General features: G+C 43.9%; 1 protein-coding gene across 1 annotated transcript in view; it reads right to left on the minus strand.

The window, feature by feature from the left end:
* Positions 1 to 16,587, minus strand: part of HEATR6 (HEAT repeat containing 6) — an 81,132-nt gene that overhangs the window by 54,946 nt on the left and 9,599 nt on the right. Inside the window, exon 3 of the mRNA XM_044285356.1 lies at positions 9,269 to 9,409. Coding sequence (XP_044141291.1) covers positions 9,269 to 9,409 — 141 coding nt within the window. The remainder of the gene's footprint in view (positions 1 to 9,268; positions 9,410 to 16,587) is intronic.

The following is a 16,587-nucleotide window of genomic DNA, read 5'->3' on the forward strand; positions in this document are numbered from 1 at the left end:
AGATACACTGGCCCTCTCTCCGCCCAAGAAGTTGACACCGCTCTAGTGGAAAGCGCTCTCAAAGAGATAGGTGGAGGAACTCCGAAACAGACTATGCCATAGAGATGACTTCTCTGATCCATCTAGCAATCAAAGCCATCAAAGCAGTTTTACCCTTCTTAGCCCCACCAAAAAGAATGAACCAGGGCTGATAACTTTCTCCAGACTTTAGTGACCTCTAGGCATTGTATGATACACCTTCTGACATCGAGAGAATGCAATTATTTTTCTTTGTCATCCTTGTGATCTGAAAAAAAAAGTTGGGAGAACTATCTCCTGCGATATATTTGCTCTAGATGGAACCTAGAAAAACCTGGGTCTGGTCTTAACACTACTCTGTCTTCCCTGATTGACATGAAAGGGGGGGTTGATGGAGATAGCCTGGATCTCACTAATCCTCCTGGCCGAAGTTAAGGCTACCAGTAATACTAGCTTTAGAATAAGTTGTTTTACTTAACAGGACTCTAACTCTAAAGGCTCGAAGGGATATTTAGTTAAGGCATTAAGGACTAAATTCAGATCCCATGGCGGGAACCTGGGGCCTTTCACTGGTACCATCCTGTCAACTGCCTTAAAAAAATCTCACTACCAACGGATCCATTGCTAAATTTCTCCTACCTAATACCGAAAGTGCAGAAACTTGAACCCTCAGAGTGCTTTTTGCCAATCCCAAGGATAAAACCTTTTTGGAGGAATTCAAGCACCTGTGACACCGAGAATTCCAAGGGCCAAGAAACTCTCTCCTTACCTAGGAAGGACAAAAAGTTTCGCCACACTCTAGCATAAATGACATTAGTTACTTCCTTCCTGCTCTTCGTTAGAGTAGAGACTAATTCCTTTGAGAACCCCTGACTGGCTAGAAATTACCTCTCAAATTCCACGCCGAAAGATGTAGAGACGTCACATTTGGGTGGAACACAGGACCCTGTGATAGTAGGTCCGAGATTTCTGGCAGAATCCAGGGGTCCGAGATCGACATAGCTCTCAGTAGCGAAAATCATGCCCTTCTCGGCCAAAAAGGTGCTATCAGGATTACTCTTGCCCTTTCGTACCTGATCTTTTTCAGAACCATCGGTATTAGCTGAAGGGGAGGGAATTCATATCCCAGAGGAAAATCCCACCTCTGGAGAAAGGCATCCACTCCAGATGGGCACTCTTTTGGACTGAGGGGAAAAAAAAGCTCTTGACCTTCCTGTTCTCCCTTGTAGCAAACATGTCTACAGATGGACGACCCCACAGATCTACTATCTGCGCAAAAACAGACGGATTTAGCATCCACTCTCCCTGCCGCAAACTGTATCGGCTCAAAAAATCTGCTTGGATATTTTCTACTCCTATTATGTGGAAGGCAGAAAGATGAACTACCTTCCCTTCTATCTCCCTGAATATCCATTCTGTTTCTCCTGATATGCTCATTCTGGATTTCCGGCAAAACCGCCCTTAGGCCAGACGAGTGTGTCCGGATTAGGTCCAGATGCGTCCCGGTGCATTGCGGCAAACCCGCGCGAGTAGGAACGCAATTGCAGTAAGTTTTGACTGCGATTGCGTTCCGATGTTCAGCTTTTATCGCGCGGGTGCAATGTGTTTTGCACGCGCGTGATAAAAAACTGACTGTGGTACCCAGACCCGAACTTCTTCACAGAAGTTCAGGTTAGTTGTAGTGTAGATTGTATTATTTCCCCTTATAACATGGTTATAAGGGAAAATAATAGCATTCTGAATACAGAATGCATAGTAAAATAGGGCTGGAGGGGTTAAAAAAATAAATAAAATTATTGAACTCACCTTAATCCACTTGTTCGCGCAGCCAGCATCTCTTCTGACTTGTTCTGTGAGGAATAGGACCTTTGATGACGTCACTACGCTCATCACATGGTGCGTCAAATGATCCATCACTATGGTGATGGATCATGTTACTGACCATGTGATAAACGTAGTGACGTCATCAAAGGTCCTATTCTTCACAAAAGAAGACAGAAGGGATGCCGGCTGCATGAACAAGTGGATTAAGGTGAGTACAATTATTATTGTTTTTTAACCCCTCCAGCCCTATTGTACTATGCATTCTGTATTCAGAATGCTATTATTTTCCCTTATAACCATGTTATAAAGGGAAAATAATGATGATCAGGTCCCCATCGTCACCTAGCAACCGTGTGTGAAAATCGCACCGCATCCGCACTTGCTTGTGGACGCTTGCGATTTTCACGCAACCCCATTTATTTCTATGGGGCCTGTGTTACGTGAAAAACGCACAAAGAGGAGCATGCTGCGATTTTCACACAACGCACAAGTGATGCGTGAAAATCACTGCTCATGTGCACAGCCCTATAGAAATGAATGGGTCCTGATTCAGTGCGGGTGCAATGCGTTCACCTCACGCATTGCACCCGAGTGGAAATCTCGCCCATGTGAAAGGGGCCTTAGTGCCAGAAGAAGAGCTCGTAACTCTTTTCGGTTGGAAGAGAAAAACCTCTGACCCTGGGACCACTCTCCCTGAAACAACTGATGTGAGCCCCCCCCAACCCCAGGGACTGGTGTCCGTTGTCACTACAACTGGGTCCAGATAGGACCAAGGCACCCCCTGGATTAGATTTCTCAAATCTATCCACCAATCTAGGGATATCAAGGCTTGTCTTGACACGGTCAAGATTGACTCCAAGGATATTCCTCTCTGCCTCATTGTGGTCAAAATATCTCTTTGTAGCTGGCGAGAATGCCACTGGGCCCACTGTACTGCCGGAATGCAAGACCTTAGGACTCCTAGTAGTGACATGGCTTTTCTTATGGTTAAGGGTTCTCCCGTTTGGACTCTGCTGAACACGGACCATCTTCTCCTCTGGTCCTTTCTTGTACGGCGTCCAGAAGTAGGCCTAAGAACACCTGATTTGTAGACGGCTGCATTCTGGATTTCTGCATGTTCAACATCCACCCCAGACTTTTCAGAATCCTCACCACCTGCTCTTCCCCTCTTATGCAGGCATCTTGTGATTGAGCTACCACCATGAAATAGTCCACATAAGGTAGGAACATGATGTTCTCCTTTCGAATGAAAGAGGCCATCTCCACCACCATCTTGGTAAAAATTTGCGGTGCCATAGAGAGGCTGAACGGTAATGCTTGAAACTGAAAGTGAAGGATCTGGAGCTCTGTCCTTATCGCTATCCTAAGAAATTTTTTATGGTCTGGGTGGATGGGAGTATGGTGATAAGCATCTTTCAAATCCAGAACCGCCATATGACAGCCCGGAAACAAAAGATGAATCGCTGATCTGATTGTCTCCATTTTGAATTTCCTGACCTTCAAAAATTTGTTCAGATGTTTTAAATTTATGATTGCCCGAAATGAACCATCCGGTTTCTTTACTAGGAACAGTGTTGAATAGAAACCCCTTGACCTCTCTAGCACCGGAACTGGAACCAACACACTTGTTTATTTCTTTCATCAATGCCTGTGAGGATTTTCTAATCATAAAACTTTCTGGCGGATTGCTTTTGAATTCTAGCTTTAATCAGTGTCGTAAGAGATCTATCAGCCATGTTCCTGCAATTTTTTCCGAAGCAGGTAGGAAGAATTTCAATCTTCCTCCTACTGGGAACATGGAGTCATTGTTTGGATTGCTTATGCGAACAAGTGGAGGCTGATCCGAACAAGAAGCATTTATTCCCCGAAGGCCTAGTTCTCGTTCCCTGTTCTCTTTCTCCAGCCGTCTTGTTCCCTGAAATCTGGACGATGTCCGAAAGGGCCGTTTATAGCTCTTAAAAATTGAGCAAAAGACTTCTGTGGGAACTTTTTCTTCCTATCCGCTGATTTTCTCAAGCAGAGCGTCCAGTTCTGGCCCAAACAAAAACTGACCTTCACAAGGAATACCAACATAATCTCAATTTGGAGGGCATGTCTCCACCCCTCCAATTCTTCAGCCATAGCGCACGGCGTGCAGAATTAGAGAGGGAGGCCGCTCTGGCCTCCAATCTCACAGAGTCCATAGAATCATCCGAAATGAAATTTACAGCTTTTTGGAAGGTAGGAATGGAGGCCAACAATTACTCCCTTGGACATTTGTCCCTGATTTGACTTTCTAGCCTAATTAACCAAACTGACATACAGACGTGGACAAAATTGTTGGTACCCTTTGGTCAATGAAAGAAAAAGTCACAATGGTCACAGAAATAACTTTAATCTGACAAAAGTAATAATAAATTAAAATTCTATAAATGTTAACCAATGAAAGTCAGACATTGTTTTTCAACCATTCTTCAACAGAATTATGTAAAAAAATAAACTCATGAAACAGGCATGGACAAAAATGATGGTACCCCTAGAAAACACAGAACATAATGTGACCAAAGGGACATGTTAATTCAAGGTGTGTCCACTAATTAGCATCACAGGTGTCTACAACCTTGTAATCAGCCATTGGGCCTATATATATGGCTCCAGGTAATCACTGTGTTGTTTGGTGATATGGTGTGTACCACACTCGACATGGACCAGAGGAAGCAAAGGAAAGAGCTGTCTCAAGAGATCAGAAAGAAAATTATAGACAAGCATGTTAAAGGTAAAGGCTATAAGACCATCTCCAAGCAACTAGATGTTCCTGTGAGTACAGTTGCACATATTATTCATAAGTTTAAGATCCATGGGACTGTAGCCAACCTCCCTGGACGTGGCCGCAGGAGGAAAATTGATGACAAATCTAAGAGACGGATAATCCGAATGGTAACAAAAGAGCCTAGAAAGACTTCTAAAGAGATTCAAGGTGAACTTCATGCTCAAGGAACATCAGTGTCAGATCGCACCATCCGTCGTTGTTTGAGCCAAAGTGGACTACATGGGAGACGACCAAGGAGGACACCATTGTTGAAAACGAATCATAAAAAAGCAAGACTGGAATATGCCAAACTACATGTTGACAAGCCACAAAGCTTCTGGGAGAATGTCCTGTGGACAGATGAGACAAAAATCGAAGTTTTTGCCAAGGCACATCAGCTGTATGTTCACAGACGAAAAAATGAAGCATATCAAGAAAAGAACACTGTCCCTACTGTGAAACATGGAGGAGGCTCTGTTATGTTCTGGGGCTGCTTTGCTGCGTCTGGCACAGGGTGTCTTGAATCTGTGCAGGGTACAATGAAATCTCAAGACTATCAAGGAATTCTAGAGAGAAATGTACTAGCCAGTGTCAGAAAGCTTGGTCTCAGTCGCAGGTCATGGGTCTTGCAACAGGACAATGACCCAAAACACACCGCTAAAAACACCCAAGAATGGCTAAGAGGAAAAAATTGGACTATTCTAAAGTGGCCTTCTATGAGCCCTGACCTCAATCCTATTGAGCATCTTTGGAAGGAGCTGAAACATGCAGTCTGGAAAAGGCACCCTTCAAACCGGACACAACTGGAGCAGTTTGCTCATGAGGAGTGGGCCAAAATACCTGCTGAGAGGTGCAGATGTCTCATTGACAGTTACAGGAAGCGTTTGATTGCAGTGATTGCCTCAAAAGGTTGCGCAACAAAATATTAAGTTAGGGGTACCATCATTTTTGTCCATGCCTGTTTCATGAGTTTATTTTTTTACATAATTCTGTTGAAGCATGGTTGAAAAACAATGTCTGACTTTCATTGGTTAACATTTATAGAATTTTAATTTATTATTACTTTTGTCAGATTAAAGTTATTTCTGTGACCATTGTGACTTTTTCTTTCATTGACCAAAGGGTACCAACAATTTTGTCCACGTCTGTACATCTAGGCGTTATAGTGGTGGCTATGCTAGGTCTGAAAGAAGCAGCCGAAGCCGCCCATGTACTTTTAAGGGACGAGTCAATCCTCTTGTCCAAAGGATCTTTTAGGAAACCCATATCCTCAAAGGACAATGACGACTTTTTGGATATTTTAAATATCGCCACATCCAGTTTTGAGGCTTTATCCCAAGAAGTTGAAATTTCTTCCTCAAATGGATATTTTCTCTTAAAGGTCTTAGATATAAAGGGCTTTTTATCGGGTTTTTTCCACTTTTTTTTCGATTGCCGCCGCAATACTTTTATGCAATGGAAAACATCTTCGTTTTTTTTTCTCCCTAAGACTTCCAAAGACTGAGTCTGCCACCGACTTATCTTCCTTGATATCTTCTAACTCTAGTGTGGATCTAATTACTTTAAGCAATTTATCCATATCCTCCGCCGGGAACAACATTTTTTTCTCCTCTTTCTTCCCCTGAGGAGGAGGAATCGTCTGAATCCTCGTCTCCAAAAGGAGTCTCGCTGTCTTCTGATGAGTCAATCTCTGACTCCACCTGCTCTATTGATTTCTTATGTTTTTTTACAGGCTTTTAAGGAGACTTTTACTTCTGATCTGATAAGAGACTTAAAGTCTTTCAAGAAACTTGGTGTCTAGTCTGCCACCGTCTTCTCGATACATTGTTGACAAAGCTTCTTTGAATATGAAGATGACAGCGGACATTTACATATAGCATACTATTTTTTCTCTTGGCCACCACCTTCTTAGGCACCATCTATAGAGAAAAAACATTAACCCTTTAAGGAACAATCCATAAGATCTCACAATACCGGTGGCTGAATTTCAATATCCGTATTTTCAGACCTCTTTTCTTCTTCCATAGCTACAGTTACACCTGCATACAATCCTATATAACACCAATTATCATTTGCCACCATAGCATACCTCTCACCTTAGAGCTTGCCTCCATCTTTGCAGACCCACCATGCACCGGATGCCACTTGGAGCAAACAGATACGCCAGCCAAATCCCCAGAGCCTCTCTATCTGAGATCCATCTGGACGCCGAACAACATGTTGCCGGAATTTTAAAAGCCGCGCTGAATGCCGAAGTCTGGTGTTAGTTCACACCAGGCTGCAGCACATAAGTCCTTGAAGGAAGCAGTAGTCCATGTGCTTTTGTCCACAAACAATGTAGCAGGCTTAGTCAAGGCCCAAACCCTCAAGCTCCAACAGCCAGACTGCCAGCACTCCACTAGCAGATTGAGGATAATCCACACCACCTGAACATGCTGGCTGGGATATTATATTCCAGCCAAAACCCGGCCTGGAACTGTGGGGAACAGCCACCCACCCTGCTCTTTGGCAGCTCCCAATAAGAACCGACCCGGATTGGCTTTACAGCCATTCTGACAGCTGAAGTGTCAGACTGCACTACAGAACTGACACTTCAGGGAAAAAAATTTGGTTCTTACCTCACCGAGGCCAGGAACCTCGGTGACACGTATCTTCAATGACGGCTCCTTGTTCCTTCTTACACCCTCTAGTAGCTACCAGGGGGCTTCCTAGTCATGGACACCTGGAAAACAAACTGCAGGCCTCCCTCCTTGATAGGGGTTATCCGTGCGAATTAGTGGAGAAGATGACACGAAAGGTGGGGGCCGTCGACCACGAGTCCATGCTCCAAGGGAGGAAGAGAGACAGGGATCAGAAACGGATCCCCTTTGTACCCACTTATGGTGCCCTTAGTGGAGAGAGAGCATGCATCATATATAAGGAGTGGCATATTCTGCAGAAAGGGTTACCTACAATTGTTGATTTTGAAAGTTTCCCCATGATGGAGTACAAAAGAGGTGCCAACTTACGGGATAAGTTGGTGAAGACAGAAGTTGGGGATGCCCGAGGTCATGGACAAAAAGTATCTGGCGCCAAGGAAGTTAGGATGTTATCCCTGCCTTGGCTGCTGCAACTGTGGCAATATGGTGAAAGGACATACCTTTGCCCATCCCTATAGTGGTAAAATTTACAAAATCAAAGAATTTTTCACATGTAGACCCCGTGATGTGGTGTATATGATCAAGTGCCCGTGTGGTCTCATCTACATAGGTGAGACCATGATGGAGGCCCGTGAACGGATCAATTCCCATAAGAGCAATATTAGAAGGGCCCAAGTGGATAAGCCTGTGGCTAAACATTTCTTGGAGTGTGGACATTCGGTTAACCAGCTTCGGTTCCGGATTATTGTTTCTGTTGGAACAATGAGACGTGAGGGTGACAGGAATCGTATCCTACGTAGAAAGGAACTGAAGTGGATCTTGAATTGAAGGCACGCCAGTCTTTTAGGATGAATATGGAGTCTTATGTGGGGAACTTATAGGTGATCCAAGTGACGCCAAGATGAATTTGTACCCTGTATAGGGATTTTTAATTGATAACTGTTTTCTACACTCATTTTATATTCACTTATGTTCATGGTGTTTGATACATTGAACACTGCCTAATGATCCACCTGACTGCGGAAGTGGCCCCTCTGTAACAGAGTGCATATACGATCGCTGACGCTTATGAATAGGATGCCTTTTTCAAGGGTAGTAATGAGGGCAGACGGCTCTCTGCGCGTCCCTAGCAACGGCGCGCTGCCTGGGTGAGGAGTGGGAGGAGGCTCGACGTCACTGATGATCGCTTGGGCGTGTTAGTCTGCGATCATGTGACGAGTGACTGACACGTGAGTGAACGGCCCCTCCTCCCCGGACATGCGCACTGGGACGTGCTGGAAGCGTGCACCATAGAGGTATGTGTTCTACTAGGTTTTATGCTCCATATGGGAGAACACTGATATATAGGAAAAGCGGATTTATATGTATACATTTGGAGACACTGTGAATAATTACTATAGTGTGCAATTATGGAATTGGCCACATCCGTACGTGTAGGTGTGGCTTATACTTTTTAAACAGGATCTTTTGGATAACACTTGGTGCTTGATAAAGGCTATGTATTAGCCGAAACATAGCAATTCTCTTAACACGATTTGCATGTAAGCAGTTCCCAATAAAGGGATTTCTTTCACCGAACATGCTGCCTCCGTTATCACTTATTGGACTCCAGCTCCAGGACAGTGGCTCCACCTTTTTTATGCTGCAGGTTTCCTGTCCTGGGAGGTGGAGCCATCCCTCTAAGGAGCTGTCGTGGGGGAGGGGAAAATGCATAATACTTATTGAATTCATCTGCAAATGAAATTAAAAATGTAATTTATGTGTTTAGGGTAACACAATGAACATTTAGAAACGCTCAGGGTAGCATAGTAGAGGTGACAGGTTCCCTTTAAGAAGAATTACAAATCGAACATTGGCTACAAATATGCAAACCATCATATATTATAAATCAACACGGGATTTACATATATTTATCTTTTTTTTTTTTGCTATGAAATAATGCTATGTCATTAATGAAGCCAATGAGCCCAATAAGTTATATACAATCTACAATGCTTACCTTCTGGCATTTGTGCCCGTTGGTGTACACTAATGCTGCCAATGCATGCAGAATCTCCACATGTGTCCAAGAGCTACATTGTTTCAAGGCAGAAATAGAAAACCCGAGGAGAAAATCCAAATTCTTCTCATCGACAATCACCTGTCACCAAAGGCAGAAATCATCAAAATTTACTGTGGATCAAACAGATCCTGATGAAAAAAATACATATAATTATACATCTCATAAAATAGTCAAGGAGTAAATTATTCATGTTAGCGCACGCTGCAGAGTGCCATCTTCTTACCATCTTTTATTTATTAGGCATGTTCTACATAACACGGCTTCACAAAATGATAAACATGTTGACCCAAAAAAGACAGATTAAGTCATGCATTATCTCTTCATCTATCTATCCAGATATATTGTTCACCTAAGCAACTAGTAAATCTGGTTAGGGCCTCATTCACACCTGCCTATTTATCCAGATCTTTTGTCCGTACGGAGCAGATCCTACATATATACGGATGTACATGTTTTATTGGCTATAGACACATTCAGTAATCAGTACAATTAACTATGCAGCATGCTTCATCGGATGATACATGATGGTCCTATGTTTCTCAGTGGAGAAAAATACATATCCGCAGTGTGGGTCCCCATTTTACAAGTGTATTGTATCCCTATTTGTATCTTCAACATGGGCAACATGCTGATAACTAAACAGATACAAACATGGTTAAAAACAAAAACCACTGAGTGTAAACTAAAATACTGAGCTAAAACTAGCTTCAGGCTGCCTTAAGGGGGTTATCCCATGACGAATGTAAAACATGAAAATCAGCCATCATATAGTACATGACAGCCTCTTTCTAACAAAGCTAGAACCAGCCCTGTACCTCACATGGATCCAGAGATCTCCCTAATCATTGCTCTAGATTTATATCAGGCTGACAGCTCAAGGAGAGTGTCCTTTCTGCTGTAGCTCAGGGGGCGTGTCTCCGCTCACCCTATCACAGCTCAAGGAGAGTGTCCTTTCTGCTGTAGCTAAGGGGGCGTGTCTCAGCTCACCCTATCACAGCTCAGGAGCCAGTTGCAGGATGAAACTGAGCATGTGCGGCCTTCTCAGTGAGCTGGCAAAGAATTAAGAAAAAAAAAAAAACACATACAGCAGGTGGCGCTATACAGATACATTATATTGAATAACTCAGTGGCTATGCTAAATTTTTTATTACATGCAATTACAAAAGTATTCAGATCCAGATGCTAGTTTGAAAAACTGTAGAATATTTTTAGTGGGACAACCCCTTTAACCACCTCCGGACCGCCTAACGCACATGTGCGTTCCGGAGGTGGCAGCGCTGCGCACAGTCACGCATATACGCGTCATCTCGCGAGACGCGAGATGACGCGACTATGCGCGCGCGCATGCGCAGTTCGCGCCGGCATTTCGCACAGAAGTATTTCGTCAGCAACCTGCCAGCCAATGATCGTGGCTGGCAGGTTGCTGATTTTTAAAAAATCCAATCAAAGTGCCAGATAGCAGATCATATTTGTAAATATGATCTGTTATATGGCTGCCTGCTCCTCTGCTGGTTCTTTTCGTCGGTTGGATCCAGCAGAGGAGCAGGCTTCACAGTGAGTACACCAAACACTACACTATAGCCCCTGATCACCCCCCTGAACCCCAATTAACCCTTTGATCACCCCTGTCAATCACAAGTGAAAAGAAAAAAGTGATCAGTGCAAACTGTCACTTTTTTTTTTCACTGTTATTGACCGTTAGGTTTTAGGTATAGTTTAGGTCCCTTGGTTAGGTAGTTAGCGATCAGTTAGCGCCCAGCCCACCGCACCGCAGTCCGTTATTCGCTGATTAGCGTATCGCTAATCAGCATTTGTACTTTTATAGTATCTGGAAGTGATCAAAACTGATCACGGTCAGATCTATAATTGTATTCGTGTCACTTTAGTTCGCCCTCCACCCAAAACGCAGTGTTTGCCCGATCAGGCCTGATCGGTTGCCCACACGTGCGTTCGCCCACACCCGCCCCACCGCAGTGACAAAAAAAAATTTTTTTTTGATCACTGCACATTCACTTTACACGCACTGCGGCGATAAAAAAAATCAACCGCAGCGGCCTCCGGTACTTCGCTAGCCTCCCCTTTGTAAGACAGGCTTGCTTTTTTTTTCTTGGGTAGTCTCAGGGAATACCCCTAAATTTAGTTGCCCACATGTCTAACAGGGGGTATTCCTCTGAAGAGGCCTACAGGCTTCTGACCCAGTCGGATGAGGAGTGGGAACCCTCATCTGATGAATCCAGCGGGTCAGAATACGAACCTGTAGAAAGCAGTGGCTCTCTGACCCAAAGTTCGGACGAGGAGGCTGAGGTCCCTGATACCACCAGGCGTACCCGGCCCCGTGTCGCTAGACCGCAGGATCCGCTTCAAGAGCAGCAGAGTGGGGCTGGTGCTGTCGGATTACGTGGTGAGGCATACACCAGCAGCCCAGCCCTCCCTGGACCTAGTACCAGCACTGCCGTACAACCTGGTGAAGTAGCGAGCACCAGAAGGGCAGTTGAAGCTGGTACGGTGGCACGTGCAGTAGTGACCCCGTCGCAGCCACCGCAAAGACGTGCCCGTAGAGCCCCTAGAATCCCAGAGGTGCTGGCAAACCCTGATTGGCAGTCCCCAACTTCAGCCGCACCTGTAGTTTTCCCTTTCACTGCCCAGTCTGGAGTTCGGGTTGAGACGGCTCAGATCGGTTCGGCCCTGGGATTTTTTGAGCTGTTCTTGACTGCGGAGCTTTTAGACATAGTTGTGGCCGAAACAAACAGGTATGCCACACAATTTATCACCGCTAACCCGGGAAGCTTTTATGCCCAGCCTTTCCGGTGGAAACCAGTCCAAGTTTCCGAACTTAAAACTTTTCTGGGCCTCCTCCTCAACATGGGCCTGACAAAAAAGCATGAATTGCGGTCATATTGGTCCACGAACCCGATTCATCACATGCCCATGTTCTCTGCTGCCATGTCCAGGGCACGTTTTGAGGCCATCCTGCGGTTCCTGCACTTTAGTGACAACACCGCCTCCCGTCCCAGGGGCCACCCTGCTTTTGACCGGCTCCACAAAATTCGGCCCCTCATAGACCATTTCAACCAGAAATTTGCAGATATTTATACCCCAGAGCAAAACATCTGCATAGACGAGTCCCTGATACATTTTACCGGGCGCCTTGGCTTCCAACAATACATCCCAAGCAAGCGCGCCCGGTATGGGGTCAAATTGTATAAGCTCTGTGAAAGGGCCACAGGCTATACCCACAAATTTCGGGTCTATGAGGGAAAAGATCAGACCCTGGAGCCGGTCGGTTGCCCTGACTACCTGGGGAGCAGTGGGAAGACAGTTTGGGACTTGGTGTCACCCTTATTCGGCAAGGGGTACCATCTTTATGTGGACAATTTTTACACAAGTGTGGCCCTCTTTAGGCATTTGTTTCTAGAACGGATTGGCGCCTGTGGTACCGCGCGAACTAGTCGCGCGGGCTTCCCCCAACGGCTCGTTACCACCCGTCTTGCAAGGGGGCAGAGGGCCGCACTGTGTAACGAAGAACTGCTCGCGGTGAAATGGAGAGACAAGCGTGACGTTTACATGCTCTCCTCCATTCACGCAGACACGACAATACAAATTGAGCGAGCAACCCGTGTCATTGAAAAGCCCCTCTCAGTCCACGACTATAACCTCCACATGGGAGGGGTCGACTTCAATGACCAGATGTTGTCTCCGTATTTAGTTTCCCGACGCACCAGACGCTGGTATAAGAAGGTGTCTGTATATTTAATTCAATTGGCTCTGTACAATAGTTTTGTTCTCTACAGTAAGGCTGGGAGAACTGGATCCTTCCTCAAATTTCAGGAAGAGATCATCGAGAACCTCCTGTATCCAGGAGGTTCCGTGGCCCCAACCACCAGTGTAGTTAGCCGTCTACACGAGCGACATTTCCCCAATGTCGTTCCTGGTACCTCAACCCAACAGTCACCCCGAAAAAGATGTCGTGTCTGTAGCAGGAGTGGAATAAGGCGTGACACCCGCTATTTCTGTCCTGACTGTCCGGACCACCCTGCCCTATGCTTTGGAGAGTGTTTCCGGAAGTACCACTCACAGGTACACTATTAGCATAGGGATCATCTCACCAGGACAGGCACACAGGGCTATTAGGGCCCATTCACTCACTGCTGCTGCAAACGTCTCCTTTCACATGGGACAAAGTGCATAACGCACTTCGCCACATCTTTGGGCGATTTGCGCTTTGCACATTGACCCATGGGGAAGGAGAGGTTTGTTCTATAAAGGTAAAAAAACAAAAAACACTTTTTTGATGCCAAGGTGGGCAAAGGGGCACATATTCCAAAGTGCACCTTTCGGATTTCACCGGTCATTTTTTTACAGATTTTGATTGCAAAGTACTTCTCACACATATGGGCCCCTAAATTGCCAGGGCAGTATAACTACGCCACAAGTGACCCCATTTTGGAAAGAAGACACCCCAAGGTATTCCGTGAGGGGCATGGCGAGTTCCTAGAATTTTTTATTTTTTGTCGCAAGTTAGTGGAATATGAGACTTTGTAAGGAAAAAAGAGAAAAAAAAAATAAATCATCATTTTCCGCTAACTTGTGACAAAAAATAAAAAATTCTAGGAACTCGCCATGCCCCTCACGGAATACCTTGGGGTGTCTTCTTTCCAAAATGGGGTCACTTGTGGCGTAGTTATACTGCCCTGGCAATTTAGGGGCCCAAATGTGTGAGAAGTACCTTGCAATCAAAATGTGTAAAAAATGGCCTGCAAAATCTGAAAGGTGCACTTTGGAATATGTGCCCCTTTGCCCACCTTGGCAGCAAAAAAGTGTGACACATCTGGTATCGCCGTACTCAGGAGAAGTTGGGGAATGTGTTTTGGGGTGTCATTTTACATATACCCATGCTGGATGAGAGAAATATCTTGGCAAAAGACAACTTTTCCCATTTTTTTTATACAAAGTTGGCATTTGACCAAGATATTTTTCTCACCCAGCATGGGTATATGTAAAATGACACCCCAAAACACATTCCCCAACTTCTCCTGAGTACGGCGATACCAGATGTGTCACACTTTTTTGCTGCCAAGGTGGGCAAAGGGGCACATATTCCAAAGTGCACCTTTTGGATTTCACCGGTCATTTTTTACACATTTTGATTGCAAAGTTCTTCTCACACATTTGGGCCCCTAAATTGCCAGGGCAGTATAACTACGCCACAAGTGACCCCATTTTGGAAAGAAGACACCCCAAGAGATTCCGTGAGGGGCATGGCGAGTTCCTAGAATTTTTTATTTTTTGTCGCAAGTTAGTGGAATGAGACTTTGTAAGAAAAAATAAAAAAAATAAAATCATCATCATTTTCCGCTAACTTGTGACAAAAAATAAAAAGTTCTATGAACTCACTATGCCCATCAGCGAATACCTTAGGGTGTCTACTTTCCGAAATGGGGTCATTTGTGGGGGTTTTCTACTGTTTGGGCATTGTAGAACCTCAGGAATCATGACAGGTGCTCAGAAAGTCAGAGCTGTTTCAAAAAGCGGAAATTCACATTTTTGTACCATAGTTTGTAAATGCTATAACTTTTACCCAAACCATTTTTTTTTTTTGCCCAAACATTTTTTTTTAATCAATGACATGTAGAACAATAAATTTGGCGAAAAATTTATATATGGATGTCGTTTTTTTTGCAAAATTTTACAGCTGAAAGTGAAAAATGTCATTTTTCTGCAAAAAAATCGTTACATTTTGATTAATAACAAAAAAAGTAAAAATGCCAGCAGCAATGAAATACCACCAAATGAAAGCTCTATTAGTGAGAAGAAAAGGAGGTAAAAATTCATTTGTATGGTAAGTTGCATGACCGAGCGATAAACGGTGAAAGTAGTGTAGTGCCGAAGTGTAAAAAGTGCTCTGGTCATGAAGGGGGTTTCACCTAGCGGTGCTGAAGTGGTTAAGACAGTCATACTTTAGCCTCTGTATTCAAAGTTACATCACCATCACCAGTCTTACTCTGTATCTTAACATGTCATTCAGGATGCATGATGCAGTAACTGGGCTATATCAGGTGAACTCAAGTATCTTAAGTAATTCTCAAAATTCAAGAACAAACACACCTTGTATTGTATGGTGAATAACTAAAGCTGTGCTTAACTGTTCATCGTGAGCATCTGTAAAAAGCCCGTTGTACAGGACATGCTCTACGTTTAACTCAAGTGCCTTGGGATTACCTTCTGCTACATGATCAGTCTTTTATAAGCAGCATAATTATTCCTGGGGGCACCATTCTTGAAAGGACTAGAAATGAATGCTTCTTAGACTAAGTGAACCTGCAGCTCTGGGATGACTATGTTGCGTCTAGTAATATCAGTACAGAAATTTTCTTTGTGTATATACTGTAATGTATAAAGTATTACCCAGGCTACAACTGTGAATACAATGAGTATTAACAAGTAAAGGAGTCAATAGATACATTTTATGAAAACAGTTTAAGGATCCATCATAAGTATACTACAGGGTTGATGCTTTAACTCCTTAAGGACACAGCCATATTTCACCTTAAATGGAACCTGTCACCAGATTTATGGTGTCCTAACTAAGGGCAACATAAATGCCAAGTCACTTTCTTTAATTGACCCAGTCAATCTGCCAACATCCTGTATTAAAAAGCTCCAGCTGATAATGATGAGTTATGAATATTCATGAGCTCCTGACTCTCCCCGCCCACCTGCTGCTGAATGACAGTTTGTTGCCATAGGAATCAGCAGCAGTTGGGCAGGGGAGTGGCTATAGCTCTGAATTTAAAATACGCTGGACTCAATGACATCACGCTGGACTCAAATCCGCTCATTAGCATACGGCATGCGGCATCTTTGTGTGTATATTATGAGGTAACCATCTGTCACACCAGTAAGTGAATACATCTAAGGTACTTTTTAGCAGTTAATGATTGTATATAATTAGTTAGATTATAATCAAATATCTACATGACAGGTTCCCATTAAGGACCAGGCCATTTTTTTGCAAATATGACCAGTGTCACTTTAAGTGGCGATAACTTTAAAACTCTTTGACTTATCCAGGCCATTCTGAGATTACATAGTATTACATAGTAATACCTACAAAAATTGTTATTACTTTACATTCCCCATATGTCTACTTCATGTGTGGATTATTTTGGGAATGACATTTTAGTTTTTGGGGACATTACAGGGCTTAGAAGCAGATCTTGAAATTTTTCTGAAATTTTCAAAAACCCAATTTTTAG

The sequence above is a fragment of the Bufo gargarizans genome, chromosome 3 (genome assembly GCF_014858855.1).
Source record: "Bufo gargarizans isolate SCDJY-AF-19 chromosome 3, ASM1485885v1, whole genome shotgun sequence".
NCBI classification, from domain to species: Eukaryota; Metazoa; Chordata; class Amphibia; order Anura; family Bufonidae; genus Bufo; species Bufo gargarizans.